This window comes from Filicampus tigris, chromosome 4 (assembly GCF_054856515.1).
Source record: "Filicampus tigris isolate MCC_2025a chromosome 4, RoL_Ftig_1.0, whole genome shotgun sequence".
Classification (NCBI taxonomy): Eukaryota; Metazoa; Chordata; class Actinopteri; order Syngnathiformes; family Syngnathidae; genus Filicampus; species Filicampus tigris.
This window is the reverse complement of record NC_141220.1, coordinates 28,801,019-28,827,752: the sequence shown is the minus strand read 5'-3', so window position 1 is coordinate 28,827,752 and position 26,734 is coordinate 28,801,019. Positions and strand designations below refer to the sequence as shown.

At 47.7% G+C, this 26,734-nt stretch overlaps 3 protein-coding genes across 6 annotated transcripts in view; 2 read left to right on the top strand and 1 right to left on the bottom strand.

Moving 5' to 3' along the window:
* LOC147149330 (receptor-type tyrosine-protein phosphatase zeta-like) overlaps positions 1–11,062 on the top strand; it is a 51,394-nt gene extending 40,332 nt beyond the window's left edge. For all 4 annotated transcript variants that reach the window (XM_086027596.1, XM_086027595.1, XM_086027594.1 and 1 more), the window contains 12 exons: positions 305–439; positions 1,162–1,296; positions 1,375–1,538; positions 2,056–2,191; positions 2,443–2,589; positions 3,209–3,302; positions 3,387–3,460; positions 3,996–4,127; positions 4,879–5,037; positions 9,293–9,435; positions 9,507–9,642; positions 10,409–11,062. In XM_086027596.1, the coding sequence (XP_085883722.1) occupies positions 305–439; positions 1,162–1,296; positions 1,375–1,538; positions 2,056–2,191; positions 2,443–2,589; positions 3,209–3,302; positions 3,387–3,460; positions 3,996–4,127; positions 4,879–5,037; positions 9,293–9,435; positions 9,507–9,642; positions 10,409–10,615 (1,662 nt within the window). In that variant the 3' untranslated portion in view covers positions 10,616–11,062. The remainder of the gene's footprint in view (positions 1–304; positions 440–1,161; positions 1,297–1,374; positions 1,539–2,055; positions 2,192–2,442; positions 2,590–3,208; positions 3,303–3,386; positions 3,461–3,995; positions 4,128–4,878; positions 5,038–9,292; positions 9,436–9,506; positions 9,643–10,408) is intronic.
* Positions 11,063–14,400: 3,338 nt separating this feature from the next.
* LOC147149329 (uncharacterized) lies at positions 14,401–15,868 on the top strand. Its single transcript, XM_086028605.1, has 4 exons — positions 14,401–14,728; positions 14,980–15,096; positions 15,195–15,416; positions 15,562–15,868. Exons 1-4 carry the CDS (start codon positions 14,665–14,667, stop codon positions 15,789–15,791), a joined length of 633 nt encoding a protein of 210 aa, XP_085884731.1. The 5' UTR covers positions 14,401–14,664; the 3' UTR covers positions 15,792–15,868.
* A 1,818-nt stretch (positions 15,869–17,686) lies between these two features.
* Positions 17,687–21,057, bottom strand: LOC147149328 (myoblast determination protein 1 homolog). The gene is made up of 3 exons (XM_086028604.1): positions 20,344–21,057; positions 18,747–18,831; positions 17,687–18,190 (listed from the first exon to the last, which is right to left on the bottom strand). The coding sequence occupies exons 1-3, from the start codon at positions 20,977–20,979 to the stop codon at positions 17,982–17,984; spliced, it is 930 nt and encodes a 309-aa protein (XP_085884730.1). The 5' UTR covers positions 20,980–21,057; the 3' UTR covers positions 17,687–17,981.
* Positions 21,058–26,734: the final 5,677 nt, after the last annotated feature.

Below are 26,734 nucleotides of genomic sequence, written 5' to 3'. Positions count from 1 at the left end.
TTGTCAGTCAGTCAGTCAGTTCTTGTGTCTGAAACTTAGTCTGGAGTCAGTCATTTGGGTAATCAGTAGTAGGTTGGACAGTGAGTTAATCAGTATGGCAATTGGTTTGTGAGACAGTTCATCACTTATTGAGTCATGGTATTAGCTAGACAGTTGGTTAAAACGTTCATTAGCTTTCTTAATTTGCTAGCTAGCTATCTAGCTAACCAGCTAGTCAGTTGTCCGCTTGGTCTATTTGCTTGAGGAGTTGGACGCAGTGCAGCCAAGTCCCGCGGCAAAATCTTTTCAAAGATTTGTGTTCCAGGGCTTCAAGATGCGTCGCGCTTACATTGCGGCTCAGGGGCCGCTCAAGTCCAGCACGGACGACTTCTGGCGGATGATCTGGGAACAGAACGTCGGCGTCATCGTGATGATCACAAACCTGCTGGAGAAAGGCCGTGTGAGTGGACAGAAATGGCGTCACTTGGACTCCGGTGCAAGTTTGGACCGCTTGTGACTTGACAACAACTCCAAAAACCGGACTTGAACTTTGTACTTAAAACATTAGGACTTGAATTGGCTTCATGATGAATTGACAGACTCGATTGTCGATGATTGTATAGGTTTGCTTTACAGATAAAATAACAAATAAGTAACGACCGGATGTTCATTTGGTACCTGGGCCTCCAGTGGGGATTTTCCGCAGGTTAAAATTTGAGATTGACTTTTGACTTGAAGATTAAGACTTGATTAGTTGAAGGTGAGGAATTGAGCTTGATGCTTGAAACCCAACACACGAAGGCTAAGATTTGAGATTTGCTGTAGGCTTGAAGATTAAGACTTGACACTTGAAGGTTAGGCATTGACATTTACATAATACTTAAAGGTCAGTACTTGAGACTTCCAGACTACAACTTGAGAGTTACTTGAGACTAGAAGATTAAGGCTTGATGTTTACTTGACTGGAGCGTTCCTTGAAACGTGAAGGTTTAACATTTGAAGCCATTTGAAGGTTAAGACTTGAAATTTACTGGAGACTTGCCCGTTAAAACTTGAGATTTGCTTCAGACTTGAAGGCTAAGACTTGATACTTAAATTGGACCATCCTCGCCGTTCAACGGGAAGTGTGTGTGTGTGTGTGTGTGTGTGTGCGCGTGTGTTGTATTTTGTGCCCGTCCTCAGAGGAAGTGCGATCAGTACTGGCCCACCGAGGCGCGCGAGGACTACGGTGGCCTGACGGTTGCGCTCAAGAGCGTCCGGGAGCTGGCCCACTACACTCAGCGGACCTTCAGCGTCACCAACGCTCACGTGAGAAAGGTCCGGCCGGCTGGGACCTGATTTGCACTTCTGGTTTTTCGCCTACTGTTTGAGGGCTCGCCGTCCGTGCGGTTGCAGGGTTCTCAGAGGAAGCGCAGCCAGGAGCGAGTGGTCACGCAGTACCACTACACGCAGTGGCCCGACATGGGCGTGCCCGACCACGCCCTGCCGCTCCTCAGCTTCATACGCCAGTCTTCACGGGCCAGGACGGCGAACATGGGCCCGGTGTTGGTGCACTGCAGGTTGTTCACTTTGGTGCCCGTCATCAACTCATTTTTGACTCCTTAAATACTATGGAGTGATTTTCCTGTGGCGGGCCTCCATACTTGCTCACATGTCTGCTAAAAAATCCTCTATAGTGATTGGAGAGTAGGGAATGAGTGACTATCGGAATAAGACATGACTCCCTACTCCCTAATCTACTTTGAGTTGATTGTCTCCTCCAAAGTGTCGCCCAGTGATGACATCACACAACAACGTAGTGAAAAAGATGCTGACTAGAGGTGGTTCTGATCTATATTTGCAAAAGTTCCTCTAAATCCCAATTGCATGACATCCGTCCGTCAACGTTTACATTTTGTTGGACTCAAAAGTGTGGCATGGTGATGACATCACACACCGCAGGGAGAGGCCGACATTTTGAGCGGTTACGGTTTCGCTCAAAAGCGTTGCGGCGCATTGGTAGAACTGCTCGACATTTGGAGTCGGTCGCACAGTGATGACGAGAGTGTATTTCCTGTTTCCCGCGTGTGCGTTTAGTGCCGGCGTGGGCCGCACGGGCACCTACCTGGTCTTGGACAGCATGCTGAGGCAGATGAGGCAGGAGGACGCTGTGGACGTGGACGGATTCCTCCGACACATCCGCACGCAGAGGAACTACCTGGTCCAGACGCAGGTCGCCGTCACCTCTTTTTTCTTCTCGTCATTATCTTCTGGTCCGTCGTCCTCCCGTACCGCCATCTTCTTCATTTTCCGTCTTCCCACGTTCTCATCTCCTGATCTTCCCACCTTCCCAGCGGCACCACTTTGCCACGCGCAACACGGCGACAATACCGTATCGACGTAAAATGCGCGGCTCCAAACAAAGTTTGGTTTGTTCCGAGAGCGAGCTCCACTCACCCGCCTGCCCCCCGTCTTCCCCTTCAGGAGCAGTACGTGTTCATCCACGACGCCTTGGTGGAGGCCATTTTGTGCGGGGACACGGAGGTGGCGGCCTCGCGGCTTCACGCCTACGTGGAGCGGCTGCTGACCCCGCTGCCGGATGGGAACGCGCAGCTGGACCAACAGCTCAAGGTGACGCAGGGCGCAAGGACGTATGTGGACGCCGTCCGTCACGGAAGGGGGCCCGCGCTGCAGATGGATGACGAATAACCGACGCTCGGTTTTTAGTCAAATGCTCAGCTCTGGTCACAAGATGTAAATTAACTATGTAAGAACAAAAAGGCAGTGTTGTTATAAAAGTAGTTACTTTTGTATTTTTCCAACATTCGAGAAATATTTAGATTAATGCAAGATATTTTTTTTTTCTAAGAAACAATTTGTAATTTTCCTAAAATAAAGTTGTGGATTTTTTTTTCCCAGCAAACTTTGTAATGTTTTGTCATTTTAATGTTACCCAAACAGTTGTTTCTTGCAACTTTTTTTTTTCACTTACAGGTAGTCTTTAAAAAACTGTCTTCATGTTGTGAAAATAGTTGCTTTTAATTTTATTTATAAGGACTAATACTCAGACAATACAGTTGTTTTATTTTTCAAACACTCATTTTTTTTTATTACGATATGAAAAATAAACCACAACATTTTTGTATTTTCATTTAAACCAACCAAAAGGGTCTTCTTCCAAGAATAAAGCCGTATTGTGCGTGTGCGTACACGTTGGCGCGTTAGCTTGACATTTGCGTTGCGTTTGCAGCTGCTGAGCATGGAAGCGTCAAACGGCGACGACTACGCGGCCGCTCTTCACGACGACAATCGCCCAAAGAACCGAAGTGGCTCGCTGCTGCCGGGTGAGCTAGCGGCTATTAGCTTCAAGCTAAGGCTAACCTTTCTCTTTCCTGTCCGACCTGATGTTCTTTTGTGTCCTTTTGCAGTCGAGAGGTCACGAATGCGTTTGTCGCCGTGCGCAGGCGACGCGTCCGATTACATCAACGCGTCCTATGTGACGGTAAGGCCGCACAAACGGAGTCTTTTGTCGCTGGCGCAAGAAGATTTGCGGCGCTTTTATTCGGGCTTGTTCTAAAAAGAGCCCAGCAGCGACGGGAGTCACGGGACATTGTCATTTTTTTTAGGAATGTCACAGAAGAAGCCAATGCTGGCATGGATTTATAAGAAAAAAAGTGTTGCATATTGATACTTATGAATAATCGTTAACCTGATCAGTGTCTTCACATAAATATCATTCATTGTCAATAATAAATTATCGGCCAAGTTATCGATGTAGTTGTCATTCTCTTGTTTATAGTATTGTGGATTGTCGTCTACCTGGGTTTGACATTTAGTCCAGGTTTAGGTTCAACTAGATTTACAAAAGAACTGTGAAATATATGTACACTGAAATTAATTACAGCAAGTTTTGTCTTTGGTTTAAAAAAAAAAACAACTGAAAAATCGATGAGTTGCCAAAGTGGATCATGCCAAGTCCAAATGTGAAACGAGTTGTTGTTGTTTACGTGTTGTTGTCGATGTGGTTGTGGTTGCAGGGCTACAAGCAGAGCAAGGAGTTCATCATTAGCCAGAATCCTTTGCCAGGCACCGTCAAGGACTTCTGGAGGATGATTTGGGAGCAAAACGTGCACGTCATCGTGTCGCTGCCTGGACCTGCCCGCGCTCAGGTTGCGTGACCGTCAAGGCGTTTGCGCCGCAACAAAATGAGCAGAGCTGGGCATTTGATTCAAAATTGAGCGTCCGTTATTCAGCATCCGTCTGCGGCGTAGGTACCCTACCCTCCGTCATTTTTCGGGGCGGAAAAAAAAAATACAAAAATAGTGCCCGCCTATAGGCCGGTTCGCCTCTGATTTTAAACGGGCTTCCGTCATCGATTCCCACTGCAAACTTCAATAGCACCCCCCCCCCACCCCTACCCTGGCAGATATTTGAACAGAAAGAGTGCCTCACTGTGCCATGGAAGCCTGATCGCAGCCTGGTCCCTCACTCAAATCTGTCCTCCAAGCAACAACAAGTCACTATTGTTCCTCACCGCGGCCATGGGCTTCCTACTATGCTTCGTCCGTCTATTTTAAAATTCTTCCCGTCATTCGTCAGCAAAACGGGCGTCCGTCATTGATGGATAGATGGACCGGTCCGTCACATAGACGGAATGCCCAGCTCTGAAAATTACAATGGGTAAGTATAAATGATTGTATTTAGAAAAATACATTTTCTTAAATAACTGGCTTATTCATTCTTATTAATTATACATATTTCAAAATTAGCATTGTCATACACTATTTTACGCGGGATATTTGCAAGGCAAGGAAACCTATTTGTAAAATATAAGTACGCGAACTGGAGCAGCCAATCATCATCACGGACGTGTACTCGAATGCAAATCATACGTGTGTATGTTGCGTTTTTTGTGCTCAGGATGAAGAGGAGGAGGAGGAGCCGTGCGTGTTCTGGCCCGAGAAAGGCGAGCCACTCAGCTGGGAGACGTTGACGGTCACGCAAACGCGCGAGGACGTCATCTGTTTGGCCAATGAGGACGTGCTCCTCGTTCACCACTTGGCCGTGCACGCCGCGCAGGTCGGGTTCAAATGAGACGAGCGTATGATTCCTTCATAGTTGTGCAGGTCAAAATAAGGGCTGTCCAAGTGGAAGCGTTAACTATGGAGGTTCATTTGAATTATTTTGAATTAGAATTTTTTTAGCACGTTTAAAAACATTAACTCCGTTTGATTGACTTCCTGTGGCAGTTGACCTCTGCTCACTTTGCAGGCAAACTTAGAGGAAGGAGAGTTACTGGCGCAAAGACGGACTTTTAACAGTTTGACTTGAAGTTACTCGACAGCTCATTGGAGAAATCCAAAATATATTGCGCACTTTTCAAAGTTAAATTCAAATACCATGTTGGTTGTAAGTCTTTGGTGCATCGTTCAACAGTTGCATTTTACAAAAAAGAATCGTATTCAAGGAACAAAGAAAACTATTAGAACAGTCTATGAACCGAAATATACTTTACATTTTTTTTCCCCCGCATTAATTCCAAGATTTTACTCAAGCAAATGTTCCAAGCTTGGTAAAAAAAAAAAAAATTGTTGTTAAAAAATAGAATTAATCAGTTCTGAAGAATTTTGCGATTAGAAACGACTTGAAATGCCCAAAAGTATTTTTTTTAAATCCATCCATCCATCCATTATCTCCCGCTTATCCGAAGTCGGGTCGCGGAGGCAGCAGCTTCAGCAGGGAAGCCCAGACTTCCCTCTCCCCAGCAACATCCTCCAGCTCTTCCGGAAGGATCCCAAGGCGTTCCCAGGCAAGCCGGGAGACATAGTCTCTCCAGCGTGTTCTGGGTCGTCCTCGGGGTCTCCTGCCGGTGGGACATGCCCGGAACACCTCACCAGGGAGGCGTCCAGGAGGCATCCTAATCAGATGCCCGAGCCACCTCAACTGGCTCCTCTCGACGCGGAGGAGCAGCGGCTCGACTCTGAGTCCCTCCCGGATGGCCGAACTTCTCACCCTATCTCTAAGGGAGAGCCCGGACACCCTGCGAAGGAAACCCATTTCGGCCGCTTGTATCCGAGATCTTGTTCTTTCGGTCATGACCCACAGCTCATGACCATAGGTGAGAGTAGGAACGTAGATCGACCGGTAAATTGAGAGCTTCGCCTTTCGGCTAAGCTCCTTCTTCACCACGACAGACCGATACAGGGTCCGCATCACAGCAGACGCTGCACCGATCCGCCTGTCGATCTCCCGTTCCATCTTACCCTCACTCGTGAACAAGACCCCAAGATACTTGAACTCCTCCACTTGGGGCAGAATCTCATCCCCGACCTGGAGAGGGCACGCCACCCTTTTCCGACTGAGGACCATGGTCTCAGATTTGGAGGTGCTGATCTTCATTCCGACCGTTTCACACTCGGCTGCGAACCGCTCCAGCGAGAGTTGGAGATCGCGGCTTGAAGAAGCCAACAGTACTACATCATCTGCAAAAAGCAGAGATGCAATACTGAGGCCACCAAACCGGACCCCCTCGACACCTCGGCTGCGCCTAGAAATTCTGTCCATAAAGGTTATGAACAGAATCGGTGACAAAGGGCAGCCTTGGCGGAGTCCAACGCCCACAGGAAACGAATCCGACTTACTGCCGGCAATTCGGACCAAACTCTGGCATCGGTGGTACAGGGACCGGACAGCCCTTATCAGGGGGCTCGGTACCCCGTACTCCCGAAGCACCCCCCACAGAACTCCCCGAGGGACACGGTCGAACACATGTAGACCGGTTGGGCAAACTCCCATGCACCCTCGAGGACCCTGCTGAGGGTGTAGAGCTGGTCCACTGTTCCACGGCCAGGACGAAAACCACATTGCTCCTCCTGAATCCGGGATTCGACCTTCCGACGGACCCTCCTCTCCAGCACCCCTGAATAGACCTTGCCGGGGAGGCTGAGGAGTGTGATCCCTCTGTAATTGGAGCACACCCTCCGGTCCCCCTTCTTAAAAAGGGGGACCACCACCCCGGTCTGCCAATCCAGAGGCACTGTCCCCGATGTCCACGCGATGTTGAAGAGACGTGTCAACCATGACAGCCCCTCAACATCCAGAGCCTTTATGAACTCCGGGCGGATCTCATCCACCCCCGGGGCTTTGCCACCGAGGAGCTTTTTGACTACCTCGGTGACTTCAACCCCAGAGATAGGAGAGCCCACCTCAGAGTCTCCAGGCTCTGCTTCCTCAGTGGAAGGCGTGTCGGTGGAATTGAGGAGGTCTTCGAAGTACTCTCCCCACCGACCCACAACGTCCCGAGTTGAGGTCAGCAGCACCCCATCTCCACTATAAACAGTGTTAATGGTGCACTGCTTCCCCCTCCTGAGACGCCGGATGGTGGACCAGAATTTCCTCGAAGCCGTCCGGAAGTCATTTTCCATGGCCTCCCCGAACTCCTCCCACACCCGGGTTTTTGCCTCAGCAACCGCCAGAGCCGCATTCCGCTTGGCCTGCCGGTACCCGTCAGCTGCCTCCGGGGTCCCGCAGGCCAAAAAGGCCCGATAGGACTCCTTCTTCAGCTGGACAGCATCCCTTACCGCTGGTGTCCACCAGCGGGTTCGGGGATTGCCGCCGCGACAGGCACCGACCACCTTGCGGCCGCAGCTCCGATCGGCCGCCTCAACAATGGAGGCACGAAACATGGTCCACTCGGACTCGATGTCCCCCGCCTCCCCCGGGACGTGGGAAAAGTTCTGCCGGAGGTGGGAGTTGAAACTCCTTCTGACAGGGGATTCTGCCAGACGTTCCCAGCAAACCCTCACAATACGTTTGGGTCTGCCAGGTCGGACCGGCATCTTCCCCCACCATCGGAGCCAACTCACCACCAGATGGTGATCAGTTGACAGCTCCGCCCCTCTCTTCACCCGAGTGTCCAAAACATGCGGCCGCAAGTCCGATGATACGACTACAAAGTCGATCATCGAACTGCGGCCTAGGGTATCCTGGTGCCAAGTGCACATATGGACACCCTTATGCTTGAACATGGTGTTCGTTATGGACAATCCGTGATGAGCACAGAAGTCCAGTAACCGAACACCGCTCGGGTTCAGATCGGGGGGGCCGTTCCTCCCAATCACACCTCTCCAGGTCTCACTGTCATTGCCCACGTGAGCATTGAAGTCCCCCAGCAGAACGATGGAGTCCCCAGGTGGAGCGCCCTCCAGCACACCCTCCAAGGACTCCAAAAAGGGTGGGTACTCTGCGCTGCCGTTTGGTGCATAAGCACAAACAACAGTCAGGACCCGTCCCCCCACCCTCAGGCGGAGGGAGGCTACCCTCTCGTCCACCGGGGTAAACCCCAATGTACAGGCGCCAAGCCGGGGGGCAATAAGTATGCCCACACCTGCTCGGCGCCTCTCACCCTGGGCAACTCCAGAGTGGAAGAGTGTCCAACCCCTCTCGAGAGGACTGGGACCAGAACCCAAGCTGTGCGTGGAGGTGAGCCCGACTATATCTAATCGGAACCTCTCAGCCTCACACACCAGCTCAGGCTCCTTCCCTGCCAGAGAGGTGACATTCCATGTCCCAAGAGCTAGTTTTTGCTGCCGGGGATCGGACCGCCAAGGTCCCCGTCTTCCGCCGCCGCCCAGCTCACACGGCACCCGACCCCTTTGGCCCCTCCCACCAGTGGTGAGCCCATGGGAAGGGGGACCCACGTATCCTTTTCGGGCTGAGCCCGGCCGGGCCCCATGGGTGCAGGCCCGGCCACCAGGCGCTCGCCGTCGAGCCCCACCTCCAGTTTTTTAAATCCAATTGTTATAAATCATCCAAAAGTTGTTCAGGTTGAAACAAACCTGCTGCATTTAGCGCAAAAGAAAAAAATATTTCTTTGCATTTGCCCAGGTTGGAGTAAAACAGAACTTGTACGGGTTCAAATGAGCCTAGCCAATGTCCCTGAGATGTTTTACAGGTCCAAAAGTTGCTGTGGTTCAATTGGGGCCTCAGGTTGTGCGGGTTAAAATACTGCCATATATAGAAAACAGCAAGTTGTGCAATGTCAAATCAATCTGCCATCCATGGTCTCCCAAATGTCGCTGGCGCAAGACTACTGTAAAGCCTGCAAAAGTTGCGCATGTAAAAAATAAAAGTACCAAAAAGTCTCCAAAAGTTGGACGTGTTCAAATGAGAGCACGTGTCCCCAAAAAGTTTTGCTCCTCAAAAGATGACCAAGCCGCTTGAAATCGCCTCAAAATTTCCCGGCTTCTTATCAAATTGCCGTAAATCAGCCAAAAGTGGTGCAGCTGAAAAGTGGTTCGGGTGAAAGTGAGAAGCCATCTTGCTTTGCGTTCAGGACGACTTTGTGGCCGAGGTGCGCCTGTTCCACGCCCGCCGCTGGCCCGACCCCGACGGCGGCATCAGCGACAGCTTCCTGCTGGTCCGCCTGCTGCGGGAGGAGACCTCCGCCAAGGAAGGAGCCGTCGTGCTCCTCGACCGGTACAAACTCGCCGCCGCCGTCGCCTTCCCGAGAAAAGTCATCTGACGTTTTTGCCGCCGCAACCTGGCAGCGTGGGCGGAGTCACAGCCGGGACATTCTGCGCGCTCTCGTCTCTGATTGGCCAGCTCAGCGACCGACGGCTTGTCGACGTCTTCGGAGCGGCCAGGATGACCAACCTCGCCAGGCCCGGAATCTTCCGCACGCGCGTGAGCAACAAACGTTTTTCTTTGGCTTACAGCCCATTCACGTTTCAGATGTTTTCGCAAATATTTGGGAAATTTTAAATATGACTTTGTGAAAAGGTTTTTTTTCCTAGTAGTATAAAAGGTAGTAGCAAAAAAAAAAAATCTTTTTACGAAAAAAAAAATGATAAAAAGTAGATTTTTTGTATCAAACTCCAATTGAAAAAAAATACATAATTTGTTTTTAAAATTACTTATCCAGTAATATTTTTTTCCCTTTCATTCCCTTTTTTTAAAAAAAACAACAACAACCATTTCTCACTTGCATTTGCTTATGTATTTTCACAAAGAAAATGTATGATTGACTTTAAATGTTACTTGTTAAAAACAACACGCTATCCTGTGAAATCGCAACAACCCCCCTCCCCAAAAAGCATCTCTCAGCAAGTGTTTTGATGAAAAAAGAAATTTTAGAACTTTTTGTTTTAAATGCTTTTTTCTGGACTGTATTTTTTATATAACTATTTCTTTAAGAATACATGAAAATTGTGATTTTTCAAAGTATTTTTATTTAATCGAGAAATTCTACTTTTTCAGCAAACTTATTTGTACAATTTAGTTGAATCCATCCATGCATTATCTGAATTTTGCAACCAATTTGCAACTTTTCCGGTGACAAGAGCCAATCATTTGCCAAAGCACTTCCTGTTTGTATTACATCTAAACGTGACTGGCCGCCGGGTGTCTTTGCTTGAGCACAATTGGCTGTTTGCGTTTGCCGGTCATGCAGGACCACTTGGCGTTCCTGTACGAGGCCTTGCTGAGCGTGCTGGACGAGCCCGGAGAGGAAGGCCAACAAGACCAAGACCACCAAGACCACGAAAGCCAACAAGAGAGCCGGCCAATGAGGAGGAGCGCCACAAGTCGGGAGCGCAACGGCGCCCCCGCTCCACTGAGAGGCGACGGCGTGCCCGACAGCCTCGACTCTCTCGTGTGATCAGCCAAGAAAAGAAAACAACAACAAAAAAACTTTGGAGAGTTCATGTTTGCCTTTTTGCTCGCCAAGAGCTCTTTTTGCCGTCAATGTTGCCCCGTTGTGTAATGTGCCTTTTTTTTTTAACTCTTTGCGTTCACTTTTTAACACCATCACACCGACCGAGACGGCAACTAACACGGTCTTTTTGCATATTTATTGGCAGCAACCACGAAAAAGCGACATGGCAGCAGTAGCGACTTTTCCTCTCATGTCAACTAATATTTCACCTCAAAGGACCAAATTGTATTTATACTTTAGCGCATTTGTATATTTAGTGCTCCCGTCGAAGGCTTTTCTTTCTAATCTTCATTTTCCATGACACAAACACGGCAGTTTCGAACAAATCTCTTTCTGTTTGTGTGTGCTCTGCTGCTTTTGGTTGCTATTAAACCTAAAACAAAAATCCTGCTGGGATGTTGTTTTGTTTGTGTGTGCGCGCCCGGGAGTCATCCATAATAATTCACTCTCAATTATTCCATGTTCTGTTCCTCAGAAATTCAACTTTTGTCTTTTTTTTTTTTAAATCCTTGTAAAGACAAAAAAAATGGCTGTAAAAAAATACAACTGTATTTGAAAAAATGTGACATTAGGTGGGGAACAAAAGCTTTTTTCAAGAACATAAAAACAGCACCTATTTACTACTCTTAAAGAGGAAGTCAACCAAAACATTTTTTCAACAAAATGTTCCATGCAGGCCCCACAAGTTGAAACAAGGCATTCTAATAAACATGAGTTAAAGGATCCAATGTTGGATGAGCTTAACATTGGCACTTATATAATAGGTTTGCATGTGAAAATGACATCAGCAGTAAAATTCCCCGCCAAAAGTAGTGATTTAAGGGCTTTTTTGTGATTAGATTTACGACAAATTGCCCCGCCCCCTTTTGGAGCTCGGCTTGTTATTTTTTCGGTCTCAGCGGTCGACGTCACGGGAGCATACCTGTCAACCCCGGGCTGTGCTGAATCTTACAAAAGTCGGTTGGGGCGCGGGGGGAAGGACGCTATGCTCGTGAAAGTCGACCGAAGTTTGCAGTCGGAATCGCTCACGGACGCTCCGGATTAGAGCCGAAATGGGCAAGACGAGTTTTTATTTTTTTTATTTTCCCGTACAAAAATTGTTATACGGCGTACACAATTTGAAATGAGCAACAAACATAAAATACGCGGAAAACGTATAAGTTGACAGGTATGCAGGAGGGAGCCAAGCGTGGTAATATTGCTGGCTTTGTCAGTTCTGTTGTCTAAAACGGCGAGCGATCGCCACCAAGATGCAAATGCACATGACTACTCTTGTCCACTTCAACCTGTGAAAGTATAAAAGTGTTCTGCACAATAGTTTGCATTTATTGCCATAAAACGTGATGTCATCATGATCACCTCCACAAAATCAAAAATGCCATGGCGATCGCTTCTCACGTTCCACAAAGGGAATATCAATCCGAATGCCTGGTCTCAACTAGTGGGATTGCATCGAACATAATCTGGAAAAAAATATGTTTGTGTTGACTTCTCCTTTAAATAACTACTCTCAAATATGTTTTCGCAAAAAATGTTTCTTTTTAAAAAGTACTTCAAAAAAATACAATGAAATATATCCCACCCAAGTGATTTCCTTAAAAAAAATTTTTAAAAAGTAGGCCTAAAGCAATTTTGACAAAGAACTGCCTTTTTTTTAACCGCTTAGTTGGAAAAACTAATCATGACTTCAAACAGAAGCTGCCTCTTTCTTTGGGAAAAATTGGACTTGTCAAGTAAAATCTTGACATGCCCCAAAAACAGGATCTTGTAGAGGAAAAAGAAACCCAACCATAAAATCAAGTGTATATAATACACATCCGTGTGTAATACAAAAGAACCTTAAAGCGTTTTGTTTTTTGTTTTTTTTTGTCTTTGTGCCCGTGTTCAAACACTACCCTGGTTCGCTGGTCTCCATTATTTGATGATGATTTACTTTCACGTAGTAAAACTGAGCTGCTCAACTTCAATTGACGAAAGAACTGTACAAGAATCAATTGGAGTCAAAAATCTGGACTGTAATGTGGTTAAACTCGTTCGTGTTAGCCGGATGACGGCTTTATAGAGTAGAATGGCTTTGATTACAAAACTCAATGTTAGATGCCACTTTTATGCGCACTTTTTTTCTTTTTTCCAGATACCTCCCTCTTGGGGGATTTTTCTCATCCTCCTCACGTGCAGTGTTCTCACCTCATGTGGCAACACACATTTTGTGAGTAGAAGTTGAAAGATCAGCACAGTTGAAATGCATGTGAGCCGAGCGTCCTTTGGGCCACATGTAACTCATTCCATTAGTTGGGTTACCTGGATCTGTATATCTGCGTGTTTTTTCGGTTGCTGGTATGTCAACTGCATTTTTGATTCATGGCAGATCAAAGACATTTGATGAATAAAGACGCAATTTCATTTCAAGGCGCCGGCCGTTGGAAAGTCGTTGTGGCGAATACAAGTTGGACCAAGTAGACCAGCGTTTCATGTCACGCTTTATATGCAAATGTGCTTTTTTATTACTCCAAATTGTACAAGCCTTGTACTTTTCAAAGTTTAGTCACTCCCACGTGTTGCCACAAGTATAAAAGGTTAACCTTGGTTATCCCGACCGACTCAGGAGTGAGACGCTTTAGGAAGAGGGATTTATTTGATTTGATTCGATTTTTTCGGGGTCTGTGCATTAAAATGACAGAAAGAGAGTTCAAAGTGGTCCATATACGGACGTGTTGACTTCTGTAACATGTTCAATACTTGGACTCTGATCTTTCAAGGGATACTTTACTCATTTTCAGCAGTCCAAAGTGTTTTGGTCTTTATCTTGAATTTGCTCACGTCCTTGTTTCATTCGCTTTATCACAAAAGCATAAATATATGCCATTTGTCTTGTATAGCTAATCTGATTATTATGCCATTCAAACAATATACTTTGTGTGTTCTAAAGAAATACTCTCATTATTATTGATTTAGAGTAATTATACTTTATTTCAAATAAACAGACGCGATCACATGCACTAATGAATATATATCGCGAATAAGGTCTATTTGGTAGTTTTGTGTTCAAATTATCTCAAAAATGAATAAATAAATGGGAATTTGTCACGTCATCAAATTAGATTAATCTTAAAAGCGAGTCTTGTATATTTCTGTGGGTGTTCTTTGACATGATAAATAAAGGAGGCCCTTATGAAAGCCTTGCCTTCATTTGACCCCACGCCCGTACGGCCTCATGGGGGAGAGAAGGGCAGATCTTGTTGAATCATTTCATCTCATCTTTTCCCGCAAATTCCCATTTTCATGAAAATGGGACTGTCAGCACATTTTTGTCCTCCAATATATTGAATTCATTGTCAAAAATGACTTTTTTCATGAAAATGAATCAGACTTGATCCATTTCTTTCATTCACTCCTCTCTGCAATTCTGAGAAAGTGTTTCTGAAGAAAATCCCACCAACAAAGTGTGTCTATTGACTGATCCAATATTGAAAAAAAAACAAGACTTTTTTTTTGCTATCGATAAAAATGCCCTCTTTTCCTCAACTTTAATTATGACATTTGCTGAAAACTGTCCTTAAACGGTATTCTTTGTTGCCCACGTGGACAAGGCCTTGAACAAGAACGTCACGTTCGTTCCGCCGCCGACGTTGCGTCATCAAAGATCTGGAAGGGGTCAAAAGCAAAGCAGACGTGACGTCATCGAGCCCGACCGACCGACCGAGGGCGAGAAACGGAGGCCCGGCAAGCGTGACTTTGTTGTGTTGTTTTCGCTGCATGACGCAAGAGGGCCTTTGATGCCTTATGACGACGACGGTGGCCCTGTCATGCGCCTCACGAGCGCTCTATGACGACGTCGGGCCACAGAGGCCAAAAAGGAGGCGCGGAGGCGAGCGAGCCGTTCAGTCAGTCTCCAGCAGCCATCCGTCCGTCCGTCCGTCCATCCGTCCATCCATCCATCCAGCCAGCCACCCGGTCGACCGATCGCCATTCTTTCCGCGCGGCAGGCCACGATGAAGAGCCACGTTTGCTTGGTCCTCCCGTTCCTCTTCCTGCACATGATCACGCACTCGTCAGGTAACGCGCGCACACGCTTGTGGGCGGGCAGAAGGCACTGCAGGAAAGCCGAAAATCCACATGATCGGGAAAAGATTTGCGGGTTTGTCACAAAGGCGACTCTGACGCCCAAATTGCTCTTTTGACGCGAATGGCGGAGCTCCTGCAAAGCTCCTGCAAGCGCCGCCGTCTGCCCGGGGGCCCCGCAAAGGCCGCCCGAGCGCGCTCGAGCCATCCCATCGGCGCATGCATTTTGTGTCTTTGCTCGGCAGCTGCGGTGAAGTGCTACAAGTGTGCCGATGAGACAGCCTGCGCCGCTTGTCTTGGCCGGACCTCGACCTGCACCGCCAGCGACTGCGCTGACGAAGAGCAATGTTCCACCGTCATTGGTGAGTTTGTCATGACCCGACCCGACGCGACCCCATGCCATCGACGACGCCGATCACGCGAAGGGACGCGTGCTTGTCTTATTTCCGACGCCTTGCAGAGAACAACAAGGTGAAGACGTTGGCCTGTAAACCGACGGCGGATTGTGCCACCCTAACCGATGGCACAACATGCTGTGACAAGGACTCGTGTAACAAGCCCTTGACATGCTACGCCTGCACCGGCACCGGCGCCGACTCGTGCAACAAGTGTACTGGAAATTACTCAAGCTGTCCGAAAAAAGCGTGTGGCGCCGGCATCGACGGGTGTTTCACTACCCCGGGTAAGTTTGGCGCGACGGTGCGGCGAGTGCCTGACGCGCCGGGTCACGTGATCGTGGGGCCGCTCCTTCAAGTGCTTGCTTGTTTGTTTGTTTGTTTGTTTGTTTGTTTGTTTGTTTGTTTGTTTGTTTTTCCGACGCCTTGCAGACACCGCCGACAAGACCAAGATAACCGAGTTGGCCTGTAAAACGGCGGCTGCTTGTCCGGCCACCGCTGGCACAAAATGCTGTACGGAGGAATTGTGTAACGGCCCCCCATCCGCCGACGCCTCCAACGCGGCGGCCAGGCGGCCTGGCGGCCCCAGCGGCGTCTTGCTCCTGCTGCAGCTGGCCGCCGCCGCCGCCGCCGCCGCCGCATTTCCGCCGCTCTCGGCGTGAGAATTGCGCACCTGCAGGCATCCTTCCGCTCACTTGCAATTGTGTCCCGTGCAATAAAGTGCATGCGTGCGCCGGAACCACCGGAGTCCGTCTGTCTTTGCCACCCACACCCACGTGCCACCAAAAGTAAAATAAACGCTTGAGTCAGGAAGAGCAGCGAATTGATCCAAAAAGGGACAGCAATTAAAGCATAGCCCGAATTGGATCGTACAGGGCAAAACTGTGCCTGCGTGGCCGCCCCTCGGTGGACAAAAGTCGAAGCCTTTGTGGTCAAAAATGAACAACAAAATGACATGTGGCGTCTCCTTCGGCCCGGAAGGATTTCCAGACATGGCGAGGAAACCGAAAGCCGCCAAATATTGAGTCCAAGTCAACATTTTGAGTTGCAACGGTGGATGCACTCCGTGCGCTGTCCATCGATGCACTGTCCTGCAGCACAATTGCACACCTGAGCCAAATGACTGATTGCCTGCATGCAGGTGGAGCGAGGGAGCGAGGGCGCCGCGCACCTGCATGTCGCCTAGCTTGCTCCCGAAACGCTCCACGCTGCACAAGTTGGCCTGCAAAGTGAGGTCAGCGACGAGACGGGAAGCGAATAAAACGGAGTTCACCGAATTATGACTATTTTTTTCCGAAATTGATCTCCAACTTGACAGCCCGAAAACCTCCCGCTGAAAGCGAAATCGCCAAAAACGGTGGTCTTTAATCCTCGGCAACACCGATGGCCTCTTTGGACAGTCACATCGGCCACCTTTTTTTTTTTTTTTTTAAATTGATACTTTCAAACATTTGAAATCGGCCACCTTTCCTTCTCTTTTGTCGGGTGACGTTATCGGGTCACGGAGAAACAAAAAGGGGCTTTCTTTCCAACGCAGGAAAGGACAACGCTGTTTGAAACGCTGTTTTTCCAAACAAATTGGATTGAATGAAATTGAATCAACAAATTGGACATCACACGCCATAACTTCACACTGAAGACAAAGAAACCAAAACAGACAGCAAATTGAACAGACTGTAAAAGTAAAGAAAAAAGAAGTATGCCAGGGGTCACATTGAAAACATGAAAACGGCGACACCATGCATTTCACATCTTTGACAGCTTTCTTATTTGGACAACCATATATAGAACCTAAGTACATACCTCCATCTCAACCCACAAGAGATGATTTGTGAACATAAAACGTTGTAAGAAACAACACAAGACTTGAATAATATGCTTTTTCAAATGACGTGTCATAATTTGAAAGAAACCAAACATACGTTCTGTAAAGTTACACGAGATGTTGTCCAAGATGAATCCACAAATGTCTTGCCGGAGTTTGCGAGGTTCGTCACATTTCCAGAATAGGTGACCCAACAGAACAGCGCCGCCTGAAACCAAATCGACTCCGCTTTTTCCGAGTGACGTCATCGCGCGACGGCGCCTTGGTGGTGGGGGCGACAATGTGTCGTGCAGTACCACGTTAAGACCACGCGGTGGCAATGTTTATCCGCGCGACTGCCGCGGCTTCATTTCGACGTTGACGGATGAAAACTAATTGGACATTCAATTTTTTGGGGTGAATTTACTTTAGTTATTCTTGTTTATCACATTTTTTAAATACCGTTACTTGTATCACAATGGCAATCTTTCCTTTCAGAATGCAAGCAACGGACTATCGTCTTTGGTCCATTCGTTTGGTTTTGAAAGTGGTGTTACCTGAGTCGTTTTCAACGTCAGACATTCTTGACGATATCAAGACTATCTTTCAGCCGAGTTTGAGAACACTTTAGCATAGTTTTAAAAAAGTGAAACAGGCAGAATCGTTGTACATTAACCATCGTGGTGTGGTAACAATTTGATCGTTGCAGTCCAAAAGAAAAATCTGAAATAAACGAGAGAGAGAGAGTTTGGTATAAATAAAGTTTCGTATTTATTTTATATTGGAGTGTCACTCATTTTTGTATAAATATAAAGTTGAACCGTTTGTGTCACGACAAACAAACAAAGGCATTAAATACATTAAACAAACGCTCTTATTTACAACATCAGCTCAATACCGTATATGTACAAAGATGGTCCTCTGCTGCAGCGGAGCCAGCAAGCAGTCAATCAATCAATCAATCAATCAGTCAATCAATCAGTCAATCAATGGCAACGAGGTGACAGACAACTGCTCGTTTGTATGCGCAGATGTGGCGTGGCGCCCCCTAGAGGACTTGGTAGATGAGGTTGGCGTCGCGTTGGCGGTCGGCGCTGTCGGCACGGGGGTGCGGCGAGGGCGCGTGTCCGGCGGGCGCGTGTCCGGCGGGCGCGTCCACGCTGCCGCCGCCAGTGGAGATTCTCTCCACGATGCTGGACAGGCAATCCAGGCTGGAGACCACCGACGCTGCACGCTCGCCCTTCCCACCTGCTGTGCCTGAGAACAAAATCGTGTTGAAATAAACATCAAATGAAATGCGGATGAAATGAGATGCTTCAGCGGGGCTTCGTCGAATTAAGGCCTGGGGAGAAAGAAAACAAAAAAAAAAGATCAAGGTCAATTTGGACGTGTAGAAGGCAGTGTACACTTTTGAATGGCCGACATGAGCTTGCTTGCATGCGTCCGACTTGAACTCCTCCTCCTGTCAGATGGCAAAAAGAAACGGAGTTGAGCATGCACTGGTTTCCAGCGTGCTCGCCCAGCGGCAAAGTTGGCACTCGCGCCGCAGAAAAGGACACAGCAGGTTGTCGTCAACCGAAAAGAATCGCCAAACAATGTTTGGCCGACTCCCAACTTGGACCTCGATCAAGACGTCGGAAGACGTTTGGCCTTTTGCCGATGGAATCGCGATGGCAATCGTCGCAAATGTAGCCTGCGTGGCGATTGCTCTTATCACCAATGAGAAAACACCCGCCGCAAACAGGAAAAACACGTGTTCGTGTCACTCTTGGGAGTGGGTCCGTGCGTGCGCGGTGACGTCACGGGCTCTTACCGTGGCTGCTGTCGTCGTTGAAGAAGTTGCTGGCGTCCAAAGTGGCTCGCTTGGACGAAGGGCAGCTCGGCCCGTTGAAGTCCGCCTGCACAAATAGTCGCCGTCGTCGTCATCATCATCATCATCATCATCATCATCAGTTCGTCATAATTCCATCCATCCGCCATAACTGAACATTTGTGGCATGCAGGCGCAGATGGATTCTTGTGGAAAATCAATTCGCAAATTCTTCATATGAACCCTCACATTGATTCCATCTTTCATCACAACATTACGAAGGACTTAATCGCTGTCCTGGGAAAAACACTTTTGTTCATTTTTTTTTCCAATTTTCTTATTTTTACTCGAATGGATGGTGTTTCCGCGTTACAGACATCGCTTTAGCGTGAAAATTATTCCCCCCCCCCACCCCCCAAAAATGCACATGTGTGTTTTTTTTTTTTTTTTTACAGGACAGCGACGACATACTGAGACTGAGAAGGCCATTCGACTTTACGCTGTGACAATAAAAGCGACTACGGCCAAGCAAGACGACTTTAATTATATATATTTATATATTTCCCCCCCTTGACCACTTTTTCCTGGGCTGTTCGATTATCACTTTAAACACACACACACACACATATATATATATATATATATATATATATATATATATATATATATATATATATATATATATATATATATATATATACATACACAGTACACACACATATACAAATTTATATATATAGTATACGAAAAAAACCAACACTATTTGATCATCTATTTGATCCTCAAGCGTCTGTCTTGTTATTCCTTTTCGAGAATACAGCGAGGCCAACGATTTCAAAATGGACAATTAAGGGTCGTCAACATTTCCTCGTTCCTTTTTCTTCCTTTCGTGGCCACCGTCAATTCGCGTTTTATTTCAAGCCATTTCTTTCTCGTCGCTTGGTTTCAAAGTGGCCCGAAAGAAGTGAATTCGTCACATTTGATTCAGTCCACGGCGATATACTATCCTTTTGTTTTGGGTGGCTTTTTCAGAGAAAGGGACCCATTGGAAATAACGACTTTTAGTCAGCGGCCTTCCTGATTATGGTCCTGTCAGCACTTTTATTTTCTTTCTCTTGAAAAAGACTGAATTTGAAGAATAACTATCGCGTTCACAATGCTGTTCATAATTGACATGGTGCTGATTTATTTAGGTAGGACGCGAACTCGTCCTCGACCTTCAAAATGGAAACATAATTATTTTCCAGAAACAAGCCAGCAGTTCTCCTGCGATCAATTGGAAAATGAGGCCAATCCTCTGAGTCGGCGTCGCATGCAAACATTTCAACTTGACGGCCACCTCTGAACGTTATTTGGGCCTTGAAATCAAATCAAGAATGCGACGTCGCGTCTTCTACATTCCCTCCCTGAAAAAGGAGGCAAAAGCACGAGCGAGAAGTCCATTCATGGGAGGATTTGGGAATGGAGGAAGAAGCTCAAACTTGTTTTCAACCCCTATATATATATATATATATATATAAATAGAAATGATTGATTTATTTGTCCTTTTTTTAAATAGAGCGGCTTCAATGTGTCTCGCTCTCCCCGGCGGCCTCCTCACCATGCCGTCCGAGCAGTTGGAGCGCGGGCTGGAGGCGTCCGAGTCGGCGGCGGCCTCGCGCTCCACCTGCAGCGGGAAGCTGCAGGCGTCGCCCCCGGCGCGCAGCAGCGCCTGCAGCGCCTCGATGTATCCGATGGCGTTGCGCAGGATCTCCACCTTGGGCAGCCGCTGGTTGGGGTTGGCCGACGTGCACCGCTTGAGCGTCTCGAAGGCGTCGTTGACTTTGCCCAGGCGGCGGCGCTCGCGCAGCGTGGCGGCCTTGCGCCGGTCGGCGTTGGTGGTCTTGCGCTTGCACGCCTTGCACGCCCACAACAGGCAGCGACCTGCCGCGTGGTGGCCGCTTGGCGCGCGCACGTGCTCGTGCTCCTGCTCGTCGTCCTCGCCCGCGGGCGAACACCCGGACGACGACGACGACTGCGGCGAGTCGTCCGGCTTGCAGGCCTGCAGCAGGCCCGCCGCGTGCACCAGGCGGGGGTCCAAGTGGGGGTCCAGGTCCTCGAAGAAGCGCATGTCGCTCGTGTCGAAGCACGGGTCGTCGTAGAAATCGTCGCCCGGACAGCCCGCGCCCGCGCCCGCGCCCGCGCCCGCGCCCGCACCCGCGCCCGCCATGTTGAACGGCAGCTCCGACAGCTCCATGCTCCCCACCGGCCAAGTGCAGCCAGCCGCCTTAACGTGTGCTCATGTTGGGCTGGGGGGCCAGGGGGGTGGTGTCGAGTCCGCTTACTGACACTTGATGCGGACCCCCGCACCCGCTACGAGCCTCTTATACCTGCCGGGTCACGCGTGGGCGTGCTGTTGGGACGCGCACCCGACGCTGGCCAATCGGGGGGCAGCAGCGGAGCTTTGAGCGCTTCACGCCAATTAGGATCCAATTGCGACCCCCCAACCGCCCCTCACCCCCACCCGCTGCACGCAGAGAGCCAGAAAAGAACATCCCGGCATTCACACGCTGTTGATGTTTCTTTTGTCGCGTTCGGCCTTCGTCTCATCTGCACGACATTGAAAAGTCAGTTGGACTGGACGACATACATGCCGGCCCAACGTGCAGGTTGAGCATTTCGTGCATAAATGCAAGCGGGCGAAGGGCGAATGATAATTAGGATGGTCATATCATCTTAATTGCATTGGCCGTTTTTGGACGGAACCCAAACGTTATTCGCCCAAAAAAATGGAGGCTGGCTCCCAAAAGCAGATCAATTCATGTCACAAGTTAAAAAAACTAAACAAAAACAAAAAAAACTCCAGCTTTGATCTAATTGTGCATAGCTTGATTCCCAAAAATAAATTGAGAAAGCAACGAATAAATGTTGTTGTTCCACTCGTTGATTTTTCGTTTGACATTTTTGACCAATTGTAAAATGAATGGTACACATCGTTTCGTCATAGCAAAAAAAATACATTTCAATTTTAGTTAATCAATCAATCAATCAATCAATCAATCAATCAATCAATCAATCAATCAATCAATCAATCAATCAATCAATCAATCACGGCCGTTATAATGAATGTTGCAGTTGGATGACAGCACATCCAGGCGCATCATATTTTGGTTGATTGCTTGATATTCATTTTGTAATCTCCCAAAGTTTTCATGCTGGCGTCCATGAAAAGAATCCAAGGTAGACTCTTGACACTCACGATCCGTTAAATGGCAAAAAAAAAAAAAAAAGAACAAAATTTCCACTCAGAAGCAAAATGTGTCCGATGATGTCGTGAAATGGCGTGTGCGTGTATTCAACTTGTTTCGACCTGAAGATTGGATGAAAGGTTTCGAGTGAGTTCGATAAGTTACACACAAAGCCCTTGAATGATGATGATGATGATGATGATGACAAAATGTGCGCATTTTATTTTTCATGAGGTCAAGTTCAATTTTCTGTCATTTGGGATGAACGTTGGACGGGGCCTCGGCATGTGACGTCATCGCTGACCTGCCGAAGTCGCGCGTGTGCTTTGCTGCCGCTCGGGGGCGCTGCAGAGCACTCATGCCCCCGTCTGAACTTTTGGCAAAAGAGAACGTTGAGGATTTTACCTTTTCATTTTGGTTTGTACTCGAATTTCACAAATGCGCGTCGCCACCCTCACAATTAGGCTCATAGTTATAGTTGAATAATAACAATAATGACGAGGATAATAATAACAACAAGATATCGAGGAAATATTGGCCTTGTTTTGGAAACACGGCTCTATCGCATAACAACACAATATGGCAACGCGGTGAGATGATGATTTGATGACAACATCACGAGTGACAAAATGACAACGTGACAGTATATGACGACGAATGACCGCACGATGTCATAACGACGTGAAAACGCGGCAACGGGACCAAACATGACGACATAGGAAGATGAAAATATGGGATGAGAACACAACACGTCAACATGACATTGCAACGACAACAACAACACCTGTAGGCACACTCATTGCCATAAAAGCTAGCATAGCGTGACGCTAACAGGACGACGTCCTCGCAGAGACCAGAACGAGGACTCGAGTGCTGCGCATGAAAGCTTTTTCCACAAGTTCTGAAGTTAGGACTGGCCCGGCTGCATGCCGTGCTAACATGCTACGCTAACTCCCTCCGGAAACGCCATCGGTGTGCCGCGCTAACATTCTCTGCGACCGTTACTGTCTGTCCACACACTGGCAAACGTCGAAACAGGGTGAAAAATGCTTGTATCATTTTAACACCTGTATAGAATACTCCCCCTGACTTGGGATATTTTGGGCGGGTTATTAAGCACGGGATTTGACAGGTGCATAAATCTCTTTTTTTTTCCCCACAAACTCCCATTTTCTTGAAAATATGACATGCACATTTTTAGACCTCTAAACAAAATGTATTCTCCACGTTCAACAACTTTTTGTACTCCAATAAGTGACGTGCTATTTGAACAGGGGCGTGTCGACTTTTTGAATCGGACGCGTATGCGTGAATAATGCAATTTATATGAGTGCATTTGCGCAAGTAATGCATGAGTCATTTTGTCTTTGTAAAACCCAATCTGGTCACTCAATCTCATTGGCAGAATATTTTCCACGTTTTTCATTTGCGCTGACGTTGTAGATTTGTCATCGCTCAAACAAGCGCCTTGCAGAAGTTCGCCAATGACACTTCAGTGTGTGCGCGCGTGCGTGCGCGTACGTCAGCTGTCACTTCCGTGTGGCTCCCTTCACACTCGCTCCATTCGTCCTGGAGCAGCGTGCGGAAGGCCTCGCTTCCGACAAAGCCTCACTGAACCCCCCCATCCCCCCCCCCACCACCCCCAAGCAAACAGCCTCCCTCGAGTTCTCATGTGGTCTCTTTGAAATCCTGGGCTCGAATGTCCGGCGCAGCGAGGCCAGTTTGCGGCTGACACGGGCCGTTCGATTCCCCGACGGGGCCGAAGTACTCCGAAGCGAGAGTCGACTTCACCAGCTCTTCCAGGCTTCACATGATCTTCCATTTGGACCAATCAAAATGCTTGTCTGCAGCTGTTGCTGTGACTTTTTGCAATGCTTGAAATCTGATGGTGCTAATGCTAGTGCTAACAGTGCTAATTTTACATGTTGTCCTAGTTGACTTCGTGTAAACTGTGGAGAGGAGCTTCGTTTGCATTATGAGGAGATGCTAGTTGACTTCGTGCAGGTTTCAAAGGAGTAGTAGTAGTTGACCTCCTGTACTCGCTGGAGAAGTGACTTCTTGTCATCCTGTGCAAGGTGGAGATGTGCTAGTTGACTATTGGCAGGGTGTGGAGAGGTTCTAGTTTACTTCCTGTAGTAGTTGATTTCCTGTATTCTGTAGAGGAGTGCCAGTTCACTTCCTGTTTGTTGTTTGACTTTCTGTATCCTGTGAAGAGGTGATACTTGACTTCCTTTGCACTGTTCAGAGGCGCTAGTTGACTTTCTAGTTGACTAGTTGACTTTGTAACCGCCTCTTATCTTGGGCCAGATCGTCATTGTAGATGAGAAATGGCTCTTAAATGAGCCACCTGTTAAATCAAGGTTTCGGTACAATATGGAGACGTGCTGGTTAGCTTTCTGTACTAGTTGATGTCTTGCACGCTGTAGCGATGTGATAGTTGACTTCTTGTACACTGTGGAGAGGTGACGGTTGAAGGATAGTTTGCTAGTTGATTTTTTTGTAGCCTGTGGAGCAAAACTAGTCGTGTTTTTGTTTGCCATCGGACCTTCGGTATGGAGAGGCGCTAGTTGACATCCTGCTATTTTTTTGTAACCGTGTCTCGGCCAGCTAGCGTACAAAAGCACACTTAGCGTGTGAGCAGCGCTGACGCGAGGTCCACGCTCTCACGTCAGTCGGCTCTTTCGAACTGTTGTCGACGCGCGAGAGGAGTCGGAGGTTCGGGTTTCAGCACATAAACGTCCTCCGACACCTGCCGTTAGCCGTTAGCGCCGGCGTGGCCGCGCTTTGTCTCGCTCGTGCCAGCAAATATTTGCGCCGTTCTGTCATGCCGCTTCCCTGAGAGCTTTCCTTCTCGGTGGATTTAGTCCAAGCGCTCCGTCTAATCGCATTTTCCACCCTCGCATGGAGCTGTGAGGCTGGCAAGTAGCGCATGCAGGCTCCTAAAAAGTACCCCCATACCAGGCACCTCCGCCCCATCCAGGCACTCGGCCAGGACGCGTGGGGGGGTCTCGGGGCAAGCGGGGACCACGAACGCGTGCGTGTTGACGGACAAGAAGAAGCTGCGGTGACTTTTACTTTCCATGTTTGAAAAAGAAATCACAGATGACTGCTTTTTCGTTGACTTGCTGTACTCTGTGGAGAGACACTAGTTGATAAGAGGCACTGGATGACTTCCTATACACTGTGGAGAAGTACTAGTTGACTTCTTGTACACTGGTGAGAGGTGATATTTCACTTCTTGCTCTACCGGGTGTAGTTGACATGCTACGTCCCGTATTTTTCGGACTGTAAGTCACGTTTTTTTTTTCATAGTTTGGCCGGGGGTGCGACTTATACTCTGGAGCGACTCATGTGTGAAATTATTAACACATTATTACGTGTATATCATTTCACATGTTATTTTAACCCACATAAAAAAAAACAAAGATAAATCCTAAAAACTAAAATGCATGCAAGAATTTATACGGTTAAAATCTAATATTGTGTTAAATAAGTAATTAAAATAGTATGATAAAAAGACAATTTGACTGTCTATCAATCCATCTATACAAAATAGTGTACTGTTCCTTTAAATGTGCCGTGCTTGGCTGTGGTATTGCGTCATCAGCCAGCCACACACACACGCATGGAGCGGAGGAGACGAACAAAGAGATAATTACGACCGAATTACAAAAATGCTTTTGGAGACTTGGAAACATTCTACATGGTCGGGGATAAATAAAAGACTTATTTAATCAGTATACAACCATTTTGGTGAGTTTGAAGTTATCTTACCGTAACTTTCTTGTAATGCTACATGTGTGGATGTTAGCTAAATGTTACCATCGTAGCTCGGTGGAAATGATGTGTACTAAGCGCATAATTTTATTTATTTGATTTATATGGACACATTTATTAGCATTACGCGACAGAGACAACTTGGCTTCCGAGAGTGGGTGATGGGGGCGTTGTATAATCTAACGTAAGCATACCGCTCAGCCTGTTGTTGCCTCTATTCTATTTTTATTTTAAATTGTTCGTCATTTAAATTTCAAATGACATGTCTGTTCTTGGTGTTGGATTTGATCAAATACACTCGCTGTGGCGACCCCTGAGGGCACAAGCCGAAAGGACAACAACAACATTTCCTCCCAAAATGCGACTTATACTCCAGTGCGAGTTAAATTTGTTTTTTTTCTTCTTCTTTACTATGCATTTTATGGCTGGTGCGACTTGTACTCCGGAGGGACGTATAGTCCGGAAAATACGGTATATGGTGCAGAGAGATGCTGTCTGAGCTCAAGTATGCCGTGGTGTGGCGCTAATCGATGAGAGGCATTAGTTGACCTCGTGTGAGCTAAGAAGAGGTTCTAGTTGACTACCTATATACATTGTGGAGAAGTGCTAGTTGTCTTGCTGTACACTGTGAAGATACACTAGTTGATAAGAGCTACTTGTTGACTTTCTGTGCATTGTCGGAAGGTGCTAGTTCATTTCATGCACAAGCTGACTTCCTATATGATGCGGAGAGGTGCGTGTGAACACTGTGGAGACACGCATACACGTACAATAACGCTAGCTATCCGCTGCTAACCCAAACTCCACGTGGCTAACACGCTATCAGGCGACTCCCAGGTGGGCGCTATCAGAACCCGTGCAACGCTCACATTTTCCTGCCGCGGGCGTCGGCGCGACTCCGCCCCTTTTCAAGTCTCGCTCCGAATGCGCTGCGATGCTGACGGAGTCGCCATGAACTGCTCAAACTATCAGGGACATTGGGTAAGA